At 35.3% G+C, this 13,045-nt stretch overlaps 2 protein-coding genes across 3 annotated transcripts; both read left to right on the top strand.

Moving 5' to 3' along the window:
• The first annotated feature begins 1,119 nt into the window (after positions 1-1,119).
• Positions 1,120-6,592, top strand: LOC116135632 (lipoamide acyltransferase component of branched-chain alpha-keto acid dehydrogenase complex, mitochondrial). 2 transcript variants are annotated; one of them, XM_031421345.1, is made up of 8 exons: positions 1,120-1,460; positions 2,142-2,288; positions 2,840-2,965; positions 3,619-3,995; positions 4,278-4,525; positions 4,789-4,877; positions 5,182-5,409; positions 5,792-6,592. In XM_031421345.1, the coding sequence occupies exons 1-8, from the start codon at positions 1,248-1,250 to the stop codon at positions 5,903-5,905; spliced, it is 1,542 nt and encodes a 513-aa protein (XP_031277205.1). In that variant the 5' UTR covers positions 1,120-1,247; the 3' UTR covers positions 5,906-6,592. The 2 variants fall into 2 exon arrangements, with proteins under 2 accessions (XP_031277205.1, XP_031277206.1); XM_031421346.1 differs by lacking the exon at positions 2,142-2,288.
• Positions 6,593-7,153: 561 nt separating this feature from the next.
• LOC116135625 (protein GAMETE EXPRESSED 2) lies at positions 7,154-12,985 on the top strand. The gene is made up of 17 exons (XM_031421337.1): positions 7,154-7,411; positions 7,505-7,840; positions 7,951-8,289; positions 8,403-8,729; positions 8,998-9,204; positions 9,282-9,367; positions 9,444-9,585; positions 9,677-9,985; positions 10,232-10,356; positions 10,502-10,719; positions 10,801-11,028; positions 11,175-11,404; positions 11,664-11,902; positions 12,047-12,203; positions 12,289-12,452; positions 12,538-12,635; positions 12,713-12,985. Exons 1-17 carry the CDS (start codon positions 7,333-7,335, stop codon positions 12,840-12,842), a joined length of 3,414 nt encoding a protein of 1,137 aa, XP_031277197.1. The 5' UTR covers positions 7,154-7,332; the 3' UTR covers positions 12,843-12,985.
• The last annotated feature ends 60 nt before the right edge of the window (positions 12,986-13,045 follow it).

Genomic DNA, 13,045 nt, shown 5'->3' with positions numbered 1-13,045 from the left:
ATTTTTAAAAGCCCTAACTTTGATAGATGGTTCGAACTTAGGCCCATATAATACACCATTCATATTATTGCAACAGAGTTAATGACCTGTCACCATCTCTAAATAAGAGATTTTGTAGTTAGATGTGGTAGTCTTGTAGATGCTCCGAATCCACAATCATGGAAGTTGGGACATGGCGACCTGTGAAACAAGAGAAAAGAGAGGAACAGGAATCCTTGACATGAGGATGATGTCGTTGTCTGGGTAGACTCCAACACCTAAGTTAGAAACATGATCGAAGTCTAAAGAGAAATAGAAAATAAATTGTGTTGTGTGAGAAAACAATGTGATGGTATAGGCGTATGAATGCCAATGTCGGTCCTCCAAAGAGGTGGTATGATTTTTTAAGAAACGGTCGTCGAAATGTCTTAGAGAATGAGAGAGTTTATGAGAGTATTTTAGTACATGTTCAATACTTATAAGGATTCATCTATTCTTGTATTGGAGAGTGTGTATTTATAGAGTTTAGAGGGAGTATTGTTGGTCCTCCGAACCCTCCCATCCTTTGAAATATTCGAGGTTGGAATATTCGAAGTTTGTTGAGAATCAGTCATTTAAGATGTCAGAAGGCAATTTTGGATCAGTTCAAATGATGGCACAAGATAGTTTACAGGACCTAGGTTTGGTCCATGAGCCTTGTAAACATGATTTTTGTCCATATAAATATAAACGTGTGAATAGTAGAAAAGATAATTTGAATAAATAATTGACACTTATTCAAAATTTTCTTTATTCCTTAAACCGTATATTTAATTCACAAAAACATCATTCAAAGTGGTAATAGTAGTTCCCTAAAGCGTGAGAAAAAGGTTTATTGCAATAATATAATAATTTTTATAAGAGATATGATGAAGGAGAATGGTTCAATGTGATTAATTAGGTATTCATAAAATGATTTTTCTTATTTTTTTAAAAAGAGCCAGCAACTGCATAAGATAAGATCATGATTAGATGAAAATATATTTTATAATATTAGGATAACGGTGACGTGGAGTACATTATGTTCCACGTCATAACCATTAAGATGATCAGATTCAGCCACCTGTATTATTAAATGAGTCTCTCTAACCTCACTGTTGAATGTTGTCCCATCCCATTGAAGTTGCAAAATTCATTGCACAGAGATGATGAAGATTGGATGATATTAGTGTTCAAACGACAAAATTCAAAACGGTAGTAATGTTAGCCGTTTCAAACATCGTGCGTGCATGATGATCGGTAGAAAGATTTGGCAGAAGCGGCCTTGGAGCTGGAGCTGGAGCCGTAGCCGGAACTGCAGCTCAGGCAGGACGTCGCTGTGTCCGTACACCTATCTTGAGTCAATTCCGTCTTCTTCTTCGGTGCGAAAGCCTTCAGTGCCAAGTTTTTTCTCTGGACACGCTTCACTGTTGTTTCGTTCGGCTAATAATAATATAAAAGACGTGAGTATCTTACCTCTGTTACTAGTGATTTGATCAAGCTCTGTTTGTTTGTAGTTTCTATTTGATATAATTTCTTCTTGTTTCCGTTGTTTAATTTGTACTTACATAGTGAGATTTGAGTTCTGCGTTTTTAATCTGAGATATCCTAATTGTGATGACAATTGTTCTTTGTTATGCCCTCTTATAAACTGTAAAGAGAAATACGAGAGAGAGTTTAACATGCTATGATTCATCGGAATTGTGTCATTCATCTAGTGAAGTTGAATGATTATGTGCTTCTTCATTGAATTTACACACTTGAACTATAATAAAACAATGCACGTAAAAGTGTTCTGTTTTCATTCATTCCAGTAATCACGCAGGGCAAATGTAAATGAAGAACCAGTCGTTATTTTGTGATTGTGTTTTTAAACTATGCTTCAGTTGATAGGCTACTGTTCTATGCTTGGTCAGTCACCAGTAATATGGGCTTGCTCGATTATATTGTTGGAATGGTTTTCTATTATGAATTTTATTGTGTGATTTGGGAGGCACTCATGAACCTCGATTGAAGTAAGCATGTTAATGTGCTTGATGTTTTAAAGCAACATATTTTTAAACTTTCATTCAACCAAAATAGTTTCATGGAAACGTATTAAGGTTCATTGTATAATTTCTCTACTCTTTTTCTCTATATTATAGTTCAGCGTCCCATATACAGTGAGTAGATGTTGCTATTCAAGTCATGCTTTAGCTGATGTTCCGGCAGGTGGAATAGTTGATGTACCATTGGCACAAACAGGTGAGGGTATTGCTGAGTGTGAACTCCTGAAATGGTTTGTAAAAGAGGTGAGTGAGAGATTGTAGTTGTTGCATTCATTTATTCCCAGATCTTTACATTGCAAGTGTTTCGTTGAACTTGTGGATCGTTGCTTTCTTATTGGTGTTCTTTGGTCCAAATTGTGGATGATTTATCTTCCCCATCCCAAATTCCAAATGTCTTGTGTTTGTGCTAAATTAATGCGTCACATGTATATATTATATGTTTGGTGTTGTTCGTAAGCTTTGTTAATGAATTTTTCTGTGTTTCTTACTGGATAAGATGCAACTGAAATATGTATCTCTGAAGTTTAACTATCTTCAGAAATTTATGTGATTGTTTTAGTGTTAAAATGTTGCATTGATTTTGGCATGTTTGGCTTTGAATATTGTTACTTGGAATATATGGCTTCTTAGTCCTTAAATGAATGAACTCTTGTCCTGTTGCACATTTATAACTACTTGGAAAGACAGCTGTATAATTATTTGTATTGTTGGTCTAACTTATATGTCTGCAAGTTTATTCAGTGATGTGTGTAGTGGACCCATATTGATAAATCCTGATAGAGTTACCCTGGCAGGGGGATCAAGTTGATGAGTTTCAACCACTTTGTGAAGTTCAGAGTGACAAAGCAACTATTGAAATAACAAGTCGTTACCAAGGAAAAGTTGCTCAAATTCTCCATGTTCCTGGCAGCATTGTGAAGGTTTATTTTTATTTTTTTACAGGGTGTGGAGTATTGATTGTTACTTTTGGGTAGTGAATATTCTGTTAATGGAAATAATAATGTGCTTTACTGATATGGCTCTTATGTATGTGCTTAACGATTGAGATAGCTGGTGTCTGGTAGCAGGGGTAATGAAAGAGGGAACTGATAACCTTAAATCAAAAGAAAACTGTTTCTAATACATAGGTTACTAAGAAGATTATCCTGAACCTTAAAATTTTTCTTCACTATTCTAGAATGATGGATTTGATTGTCCATTTCCATGAAATATTTAGTAGCAGAAGGTTTCATATATATATTAAGGTGCAGAAAGGACAAAAGAATAGATAGGAGCTTTTAGAACTTAAAAGGTAGTTGTAAAAGAAAGAACACTGATATGCATTTATACATTTAGTTATATCATTCTAAATTTCTGTTTCAAGTAATGAACTTTGAAGCAGAATATATCTCTTAGTTTGCTTTTGATAGTTTGGGAAAAGGTAGAACAGCGATATGCATGTTTACATTTTGTTATCATTTTAAATTTCTGTTTCCAGTAATGAACTCTAAAGCAGAACATTATTCTTGGATTCCTTTCGACAGTTTCAAAATGTATACCATAATTCTAAGATTTAATAAACTTTAAAATCCAGGTTGGTGAAACTCTACTACAGATGGCTGTTGCGGAATGTCTTGTTTCAACACCTGGTTCAGATGTTTTGGAAAGTGTAAAGCCACCAGGTTCCAAGGACATGAACTTACCTGATTCTAAGCAGAATGAAAATGCAATAGGTGGAATTCTATGCACTCCTGCTGTACGGCACCATGCAAAACAATATGGTATAAATTTAAATGATGTCCGTGGAAGTGGTAAAGACGGGAGAATATTGAAAGAAGATGTGCTTAAATATTCTGCTCAGAAAGGGATTGTTGAAGCTTCATCTGCCAGTGATAGTTCTGATTCAGAAGAAGAGAATGACTCATTTGCATTTGCAGAAGTTATCTTAGATGATAAGACAGTTCCCTTGAGGTAATGCTAGTCATGTTCATGATGAAGGAATGACCTATTTACTTTTGAAATGGGGGTAGGGGGTGGCATCCATGGGCCTGAGACATCTTAACTACACATTTTCTTTTGTTAGATCAATCCAAAAGTTATTTTCACTTTAGGTTTATATATCCTTAAATTTTAGTAACTGTAAATTGCATTTCCTTTTAGGTTCATTCTTTTTATTTGAGTGCTTGGCCGATTAACTTTGTAGATTGTTTTCTTAGAATCCTAATCATAGTTAATTATTTTTTATTCTTTCAGGGGATACCAAAGAACAATGGTCAAAACAATGTCCATGGCTGCTAAAGTCCCACATTTTCATTATGTAGAAGAGATAAATTGTGATAAACTTATGGATCTTAAAACATCTTTTCAAAATAATAATTCTGATCCAAATGTTAAGTACACCTTCCTTCCTTTATTGATAAAGTCACTTTCAATGGCTTTGAGCAAATATCCCTTCATGAATAGTTGCTTCAATGAGGAGTCACTTGAGGTCATCCTTAAAGGTTGGTAATTACTTCTGCTAAGTTTTATTTACTTTCACGTGTTCTTATATATTCCCATAAACAAAATATATAGCAAGTTAATAAAATCAATGCCATTTAGAAACTCATCTCGACTTCTCGTAGAAAACCATTCAAGGTCAAATAATTCCCTGGGACGCACAAACAAACTTGTCTAGAGATTACCGATTTTAAATTCCTACTACAGCCTATTAACGTTATATATACACATACACATTTTATGATATTGTTGTTGGTTATTTTAGGTTCCCACAATATTGGAGTTGCCATGGCTACTCCAAATGGTCTAGTTGTACCAAACATAAAGAATGTGCAGTCCCTTTCCATCTCTGAGGTAAGTTATGTGTGCCTTCTTATCTTTATAATAATTGAACTGCAATACTGGTATTTTTGCTTTGCTTCTCTGTTTACCAAGAACATTTAGCAGATAATGACAGTTGCAGAACTTCATGCTGTAATCAAACATATTTACTCTTGCCTTTTGTTCTCTGCTATTTTTCCATTTGATTGTGGATCAGAATAACAAAGTACCTTTCCCCATCCATTCCTTTCATTGATTTGCCAGTATATCAGTGTTTTACTGTCTTTTAATGTACACTATCATGTACTTTCATTGAAAACATTCTCTCTGTGATTAGATAACGAAGGAGCTGTCACGCCTGCAACAATCATCAAGGGATAACAAGCTTAGTCCTAGAGATATAACTGGTGGAACAATAACTTTAAGCAACATTGGAGCAATTGGTGGAAAGTTTGGATCACCTCTTGTCAACCTGCCTGAAGTTGCAATCATTGCAATTGGCCGAATTCAGAGAGTTCCACACTTTGCAGACGATGGAAATGTGTACCCCATGTCAATAATGACTGTAAGCTATGAATGATGGTTTCTTTATTTCATTATTGTTTAATAAATGTTGACCATAAAGGGTTAAAATAGTAGTTGTGTTATTATGTCATGGACCAAACAATGCAAAGCCCCGTGGGCAATTTTCTGTTACATTCAGGAGTAGCTTTTTAGAGAAGATCAGTTGAGTTTGCCTTCAGTCTTCCAATATGATTATTGCAGTGAACACACGCAGAGAGAAAGGGATTTCTTTGTAGAGAAAATGAATGATTTCGAGAAAGTTTCAAAGAGAAGATAACTTATGTCCCGAAGTGTCACCTTGTTTAATTCATAATACATATTAAGTTTTTTATATTGCAAGTGAATTTGATGAGACGTGGCTGTGATGATTGTATGTTTTTCAGGTTAATATTGGAGCAGATCATAGAGTTTTGGATGGAGCAACCGTGGCAAGATTTTGCAATGAGTGGAAACAGTTTATTGAAAACCCAGAGTTGCTGATGTTGCATATGAGATGACTGGTTTGCACTTCCATCAAGATAACGTGTCTTCAATACCGGGCAACGTTCTCCTGTCTATACTATTATTTGTACAGAATAAAAAATTTTATTATGTCAAATAAAAACTGAAATTTAATGCAGTGCCAATAAAATATTTAACCAACATGAATCCCCCTTTTGCAATACCAATTTCTTGGGTCTTGGCTATTCGGAAATAACTCCCAATTGATAAAGTTGTGGCTACTTCCTAGAATGGATTCCTAATTTGAACCTGTCAAATAGATTGTACAGGAGTCCCTGCTGAACCAGATGTACTGCTGTTTTATGTCATCAGTAATTAGCTAGTTAAACCTTTTCGCTTCTGTTTTTATACTCTTTTTTCGCCGTAAATTGTTTCGGGTTTATTTAGTCATGTGCATAGATATGAATGCAATGGTGTTCATATGTGATTTGTGTTATTGTTGGTAGGTTTGGACTTTGGACAGTAAATGAGTAAATTTCGTGATCAGATCATGTAATGTATAGCGTTATATATACAGGTAATAACATTGTTGAGTGTTACACAACAAGATGCATCTTCGGATTCGCAATTTGACCAACCATATTTGTTTAGTTGAAGCCTCAGTTTTGTCAATCTATGATTAGATTTTTTGAAGGATTATCAGTCTATATCCTTTATTTAAAGCCTAACCCATTGAAATGAAGACTGAATGCTCTATAGAGAATGGGAAAGTGAAAGGTTTTGAACAAGCATCATCCAACCTGCGTCGCATCCATCGACAGAAGAAGAATCAGCAGAGTAAGAGCCGGCCAATGTTGCTTATGGGCATCCGATGCAGATGAGTTCTTAGCATTACTTGCTGTTATTGTATTCTTCATGTGTATTCCAAATAAATCTATTTTAAGACGCAATTCCTGTTTATCCTTACACCATATACACAACATTAAAATTAAAAAAAAAAAATGCTGCTTAAACCACCATTGGGTGACCGAGTAGTCAACTAAGACTTTTGAGCATATTATTCAAAAGGTCATGAGTTCGATTCACTTTGTTAGGAGCCGATACTTTCAATGTTTCGAGGGATTAGTGGAGGTGCGCGCTGACCAAATACCTTCGGAAAAAAAAAAAAAAAAAAAGGCTTAAGGAAACAAATATAACAATTTAGTAACATACATTCTGTGAGCTATTAAGCAATCTCACAAATGATTACATATTTAAAGAATAGAAAAAGTCAAAGTGAAACCCAGAAAAAAAAAAACCTATGCTTTTAAAGTTTAATTTTCAGTATGAACATTGGAATAAAAAACCGCGCCAATTACCCAACCGTTAGCAACCGTAACCAACCGCTTCCTAAAATCCAACGGCTTCAATACTCTCATCAAAACTTGATCAACTGCTTTATAAAGCTGGTGTACAATAAAAGTTCCTTCAAACTCTCTCAGTCATGGCATTCCAGGTCCATCTTTTCATACTCATTTCACTCTTCACTTTCCCCTTCTTAGCCTTTGCTTCTGAACTTGCAGGTACTTTCAAACTTCTTTCAACTGTTATTCTTTTAGTGTAAACTTTAATACTTTCAGGGATTTTTGAAAGTGATATGGTTTTATTTATTGCAGGTAATCCTTCGGTGCCGTTATTTGCTTTCAGTTGGTTGGATGACAAGAACAAGTTTCTAGCAGGGGATACAGCAGCTATAAGGATCATAGTACTAGGAAATTTTGACAGTCAAGGAAATGCTTCACTTGAAAAAAGTGCTTTCAAGCCTTCACTCACAATAAATGACAAGGTGGGAAATAGCTGTTACATTTCTGGGGTTGTGCTAGAGACTAGTGGAGACACTAGTAATTGGAGAATTTTATTCACCCCAATCCTGGTTGGTTTGTTTAATTTGTTAATCCTTGAAGACCCTTTTAAAGTATTGGACTCCTCTCTTCATTTCTATGTTGACCCAGGTATGTCTATTGTTTCCGAATTGAAGTAGTCACTAATTGTATTACATGAAATTTCACCTTTAAATAATCTAAGTTAATGGAATTTGGTTTGTGTCATTTCCTGGTTGAAGGGCAAATGTATCCATCTGTCTGTGTTGCTTCATGGATGGGTGGTGTGAATGAGTTTGAAGCGGGGACAAAAGCGACATTTCTGATACTTCCTAAAGATGCATTTGGAAATAATGTTTCTTCAACAAGCAATGACTCAAGTTCTTTTAATTTCACAGTGTCTGTATTTTATGCAAGTGGTTCCTTTATTAACATGCCAAACGTTACTAACATGGGTTGGAATGAAATTGGTTATATCATTTTAGAGTTTATTGTGAGCACAGCCGGGGACCTTTCATTGTGCGTCGAAGGGGGAAAACTGACCTTGAATGGCTCTCCACTACCATTCAAGGTCAATCCAGGTGATGTCCTGTGGCTTCTATTATAAACTCATTTAATGTGTTGATGGGCGCTAATCTTCTACCTACGGTTGAAAATCATTTGTGTAACTAAATGTTGAATTGACCTTTATCAGGACGGCTAGACATTTCCAGTTGCCAGGCCAAATGGAAATATGAAGTGGTTGCCTGGCAGATTTTTTCCAAGATGGAAGTATTTGTACACCAGCATGATCAATATGGGAACCTTGTTCCAGGAATATACGCATTTGATGCTGATATTGTTGAGAAAGAGACAAATCTGTCTATACCAGTTGTAGATTTGCACTTTGAAGAAGTCACTCCAGGAATTCAGTTGCTTTCTTTTACTATACAGGAATCGGGGAACTTCTTACTCACAATATCTGATATGAAGCATAATATAAGCATCTCCAACATGCCTTTCGCTTATTCTGTCTTTGTAGGTGCGTCTGAAGTTGTACAATGACTCAGGAATTACTGTGATTATGGTCTTTTTCTTCTCAATTTGTTCCTAATTTAGATTCTCTAAACAATTAATGGTTTATGGTCAAAATTTTGATTATGCTCTGATAACTTGTGATTCTATAGAATGCCCTTGGGCAATTAGCTCATTTAAACGGTTGGAGTTGTGACAATTTCAGATCCCTTTGTCAAATACAGTTAATTTATAATTTTCTAATAAAGTCTCCATTTTATTTCTTATTTGAATAGGCTATTGTGATGGATTAAGCAGTGTCGTCAATGGCTCTGGTTTAAATGCTTCTGTTGCTGGGGAAATTTCAGTCTTCTCAGTTTATTTGAATGACAATTTTCGATTCCCATCTCCAGTTGAATTAGAAATGCTTCAAGTACAAACTATAAGGGAAATTGATTCTTATCAAATACGGCCAAAGATATTGCCAACACAGATTATAAATGGTATGCACAATTTCGCATTTTCCTTTGTGTTAATGTTTATAGTCTTTTTTACAAACAAGCAACCATCTCTTAAATAGGGAGTGGATCTACTGAAGAGCTGAACAATGGTTCTATTGACCAGTTAGAAATTGCTGTGGCACCATCAGTTGACCAGACTAACACTGTAAGAAGTGGATTCATATACTTATTTTAAGCAGTCCTACTCAAGAATCTTAATGATACTTTTTTCCTGAATCCAGTCTTCAGAGAACTCAACAGTTCTGGCCAGTGCTTTTGATGTTACTTATATTCCTGAAAGGAGTGGTATTTATAAAATTCTGGTACTCTGCGGAAATATTGTATTGAATGGTGGTCTTCCATTCACAATGGAAGTCAAAGCAGGTATTATAATTTACTTCACATAATTTATTTTGGATTAGTTTCTATTGAAGAATAACCAAAGTTATGTGACTGAATAATCACTGTGCCACAGGAGAGATGAATATATCACTCTCAGGAGCTGTGAAGTTTAGTCCTAAGGTGCAAAGGCTGATTACACATGATGTAGTGGTCCAGCTATTGGATTCCTTTTCTAATCCTATACTGTCACAACAGTCGAGGCTGAAACTAGAGATTGCTTCAGTAAACAATTCTGGCTTTTCAAGTTGGATGTTCGAGGATAACAATGATGGTTCATACAGTGGTCGCTATCTGGCTATGGATGTAGGCACCTATGAGATGTGTGTTTCATTTGATGGCACACGTTTCTTACCTTGCCCTTTCGGGGTTTATGTGTACAGTAGTAAGTTTGAGTTGCTACAACTCATATAATATTAGCTCTCCAACTTTAACAATCCTAGAAAGTATGATTTACTGTGTGATTGTCTCTCTGGGTATAATGAGGTAAGTCTGCCTTATGTTTCTTATAAAGCTTGGTAGTCAGAAAAGAGATTTACAATGTTATATTTGAGGTAAAGTATAAATCTTTAATTTTTTTTTTTTTTTCTTGTCTATTTTTCTATTAAGATTATGTTTTCAATGTCTTCAGGTCTATATTTTCCTAAAGCCTATGATGATATAGTGTCTGTTTGGGAGGATGAGTCAATTGCTTTTGATGCTTTGGATAATGACTATTTTGCCGGGGATTGGGCAAGCATTGTCGAATTCTCCAAAGTAAGATAAGGAGTCAAATTCATGAATTCCTGAATCAGAATTCTATTAAAAAATATCACCATTTAGATTGCACTCATCTCAAAGAGTTTCTGTAGAAGAGTTTGATTGTAAATCTGACCTACTACTATATGTTATATTTGGTCAGCCTGGTTTTGGTTCACTTCTACAGTCTGGGCGGATCTTCAGATATACCCCTTACAAAGATTATATTGGGAATGATTCTTTTTCATATACAATATCTGATGTCAACGGTAACCTCGCTACCGCTGCTGTCAACATCTCTGTTCTCAGTATCCCACCACAGTTTGTTTCCTTTCCTAGTCAACTGCAAGCAACTGAAGACTTGATAAGTCCCAGGTTCGGGTAAGGTATTATTTTAGCGTTTTCCTGTTTTGTTAAATTGGGTTTAGTTTTGTCCATAATTCTTACTCTCTTAATTTGCAGTGGTTTCACTGGGTTTGGAATCAGATATTCAGAAATGATGGAGAACATCTCTGTCACTCTCAGTGCAAGGTCGGGGACTGTATTTTTGTCTTCTATGCTAATGCAGTTTTGGCAGCCAATGTGGAGTGGCCTTTCTGTAAGTAATGGAAATGAAAACATGAAGGATTTGATCATAGAAGGCAGTGTAGATGTGATCAATTTTACCCTTCAGTCAGTCCAATATCTTGGGTATTAATTTAAACATTCTGCTTGTTTTGCCTCTTTGTGACAGTTATTCTCTTTAGATCTTTTTGGTTCACTCTCATGCGAACTTTATATCTTCCTTGTCATTCTATATTATCAGTGACTTTGATTTGTCATTTCCTTTATATCAGAAATGAAAACTTTTATGGGGAGGATACCGTTCGAATCTCTGCCAGAAACAGGAATGGGAAAAATGATTTGGATATTCCAATTTTTGTAGAACCAGTTAATGATCCTCCATTTATTGAAGTCCCTCAACATATTATTCTGAATGCTACCGGAGATGAGTCACAAATATTCAACAGAGATAGAGACAAGTTCAATTTCTGTGTTGGGGATCCAGATATTAATAAGTATCCAGGTATGCTTTATAATCTTTTCCTAATTTTGAAGCACTGAGTTCAACATCTATATTGATTAAAACAAAAATCAAAAACCAATTCAATGAAAAAAAATGCATACAAATCATGTTATTGACTTTCCAATACAATGAAAAAAATGCATACAAATCATGTTATTGACTTTCCAATACAAAAATTTTCAACGATGTAAAAAATTGAATACAAGTTTTTACCACAAATCTTAAGAGTGTAATATCTGTTTGGTGGGCTGTATGTCAGGCGGTGCATCTCACTTCATGGTCGCATTTTCCATGGAAGTCAGTGATGGATTATTGCTAACCAGTCTACCAGCTGAGCTCATCAATGAAACTGAACTGAAGCTAAAGGACAGTTATCTATGGCAACCTCTTCAGACGTATGTTACTATCTCAAAACATTTTAAGGTCCAAGCCAGTGGAATTAGATTCCGGGCAACAGTAGATGATTGCAATACTGTAATGCAACAACTCTTCTATCATGTGAGTAAGCTTCTTTTGTTTTGAAATTTAAGAAGAATTAAGGTTGCTATGTTAATGAATAATTTGAATACATGCTTGGCAGACACATTCACATTATTTTTTCGAAGCGAAATCTGGTTAAAAGTGTTTTGGTTCTTTGTATAGGGTGAGGAACATAACGTCGTTTTGACTGTGAAAGTGAACGATATGGGGCACTATGGTTGTTATCCAGACTGTGCTGAAAAATTCTTCGTGCCTCTACAAGCAGAGGCTACTGTAAATTTGATCAGAAGAAGACCAATGAGTTCATTGGTAGCTCATAGTAAGTGACAAATCAACATATCAGTCATAGATGACTTAGATTTTTGCGATTACTAAACTCTTGTCAATTTTACTCTTGTGTACAGCCCTAGGATCAGCTATAGTCATTGAATTTATTATGGTGCTTTTTCTTGGGGTTCTGCTTCTTTTCTTTACATGCAAATGTGCAATTCTTCTAGTGAATGAGAGAAGGGGCCGCCACACCAAAAACTCAGAGCTTTCTGAGATGCAGAGTTCCCAAAAAGAAACCGTAAGTGTGCCATATATTTCTTCTGAATCCATTTCCATGTATTCATTGAATTTATTAACTATAAGCTTATTCATATATTATGCAGTCAAGAACAAATCTACCAGAGGATGACACATCTTACTTCACTGGCTGTTGCTCAACCTCCTTCATGTTCAGCAATCCACCTTCTAGCTTTCGCCAGCGGTAACTTTTCAAACTCGAAAACAATTCAAAAATTGCAATTGAATTCAGCTTAGCTTAACTAATGTTTCTTTTATCAGAATTTCCAGGTCCTGCCGTGGCAATGAGGGCGGAGAATTAGTTAAGGACATAACTCATCCCTCTGAAGCTTCTGGCGATGAGTCTCTGCATAGCCTCATGCCACTTTCTATAGAAAAAGCAGCAGACTGAAACAATTGCAAAATCTTAAACTTTTTTGAAGTAAATAGAATTTTCATTTGATAATTATTCAAGGATCTTTTAAATGCGGCTTGTACCCTATGTAGCTTCTTTTAAAGATTTCATTATTTTGTAGAAGAGTATTTTCGTCATTTCAGTATAATTTTCAAGTCAATTAATAATGGTATGCAAAGTCAAAAGACTAAACTGATAGT

The sequence above is a fragment of the Pistacia vera genome, unplaced genomic scaffold, assembly GCF_008641045.1.
Source record: "Pistacia vera cultivar Batoury unplaced genomic scaffold, PisVer_v2 Contig301, whole genome shotgun sequence".
NCBI classification, from domain to species: domain Eukaryota; kingdom Viridiplantae; phylum Streptophyta; class Magnoliopsida; order Sapindales; family Anacardiaceae; genus Pistacia; species Pistacia vera.
Note: the sequence above shows the minus strand (reverse complement) of the source record. Positions and strands in the feature narration are given on the sequence as shown.

Coding starts and splice junctions, on each gene's coding strand:
- LOC116135632 (XM_031421345.1), top strand. CDS start 1,248: ATGATGATCGGTAGAAAGATTTGGCAGAAGCGGCCTTGGAGCTGGAGC. Junction 4,878..5,181: donor AGTCCCTTTCCATCTCTGAG/GTAAGTTATGTG, acceptor CTCTGTGATTAG/ATAACGAAGGAGCTGTCACG. Junction 5,410..5,791: donor ACCCCATGTCAATAATGACT/GTAAGCTATGAA, acceptor TATGTTTTTCAG/GTTAATATTGGAGCAGATCA.
- LOC116135625 (XM_031421337.1), top strand. CDS start 7,333: ATGGCATTCCAGGTCCATCTTTTCATACTCATTTCACTCTTCACTTTC. Junction 9,586..9,676: donor CACAATGGAAGTCAAAGCAG/GTATTATAATTT, acceptor ACTGTGCCACAG/GAGAGATGAATATATCACTC. Junction 12,204..12,288: donor GAGTTCATTGGTAGCTCATA/GTAAGTGACAAA, acceptor TCTTGTGTACAG/CCCTAGGATCAGCTATAGTC.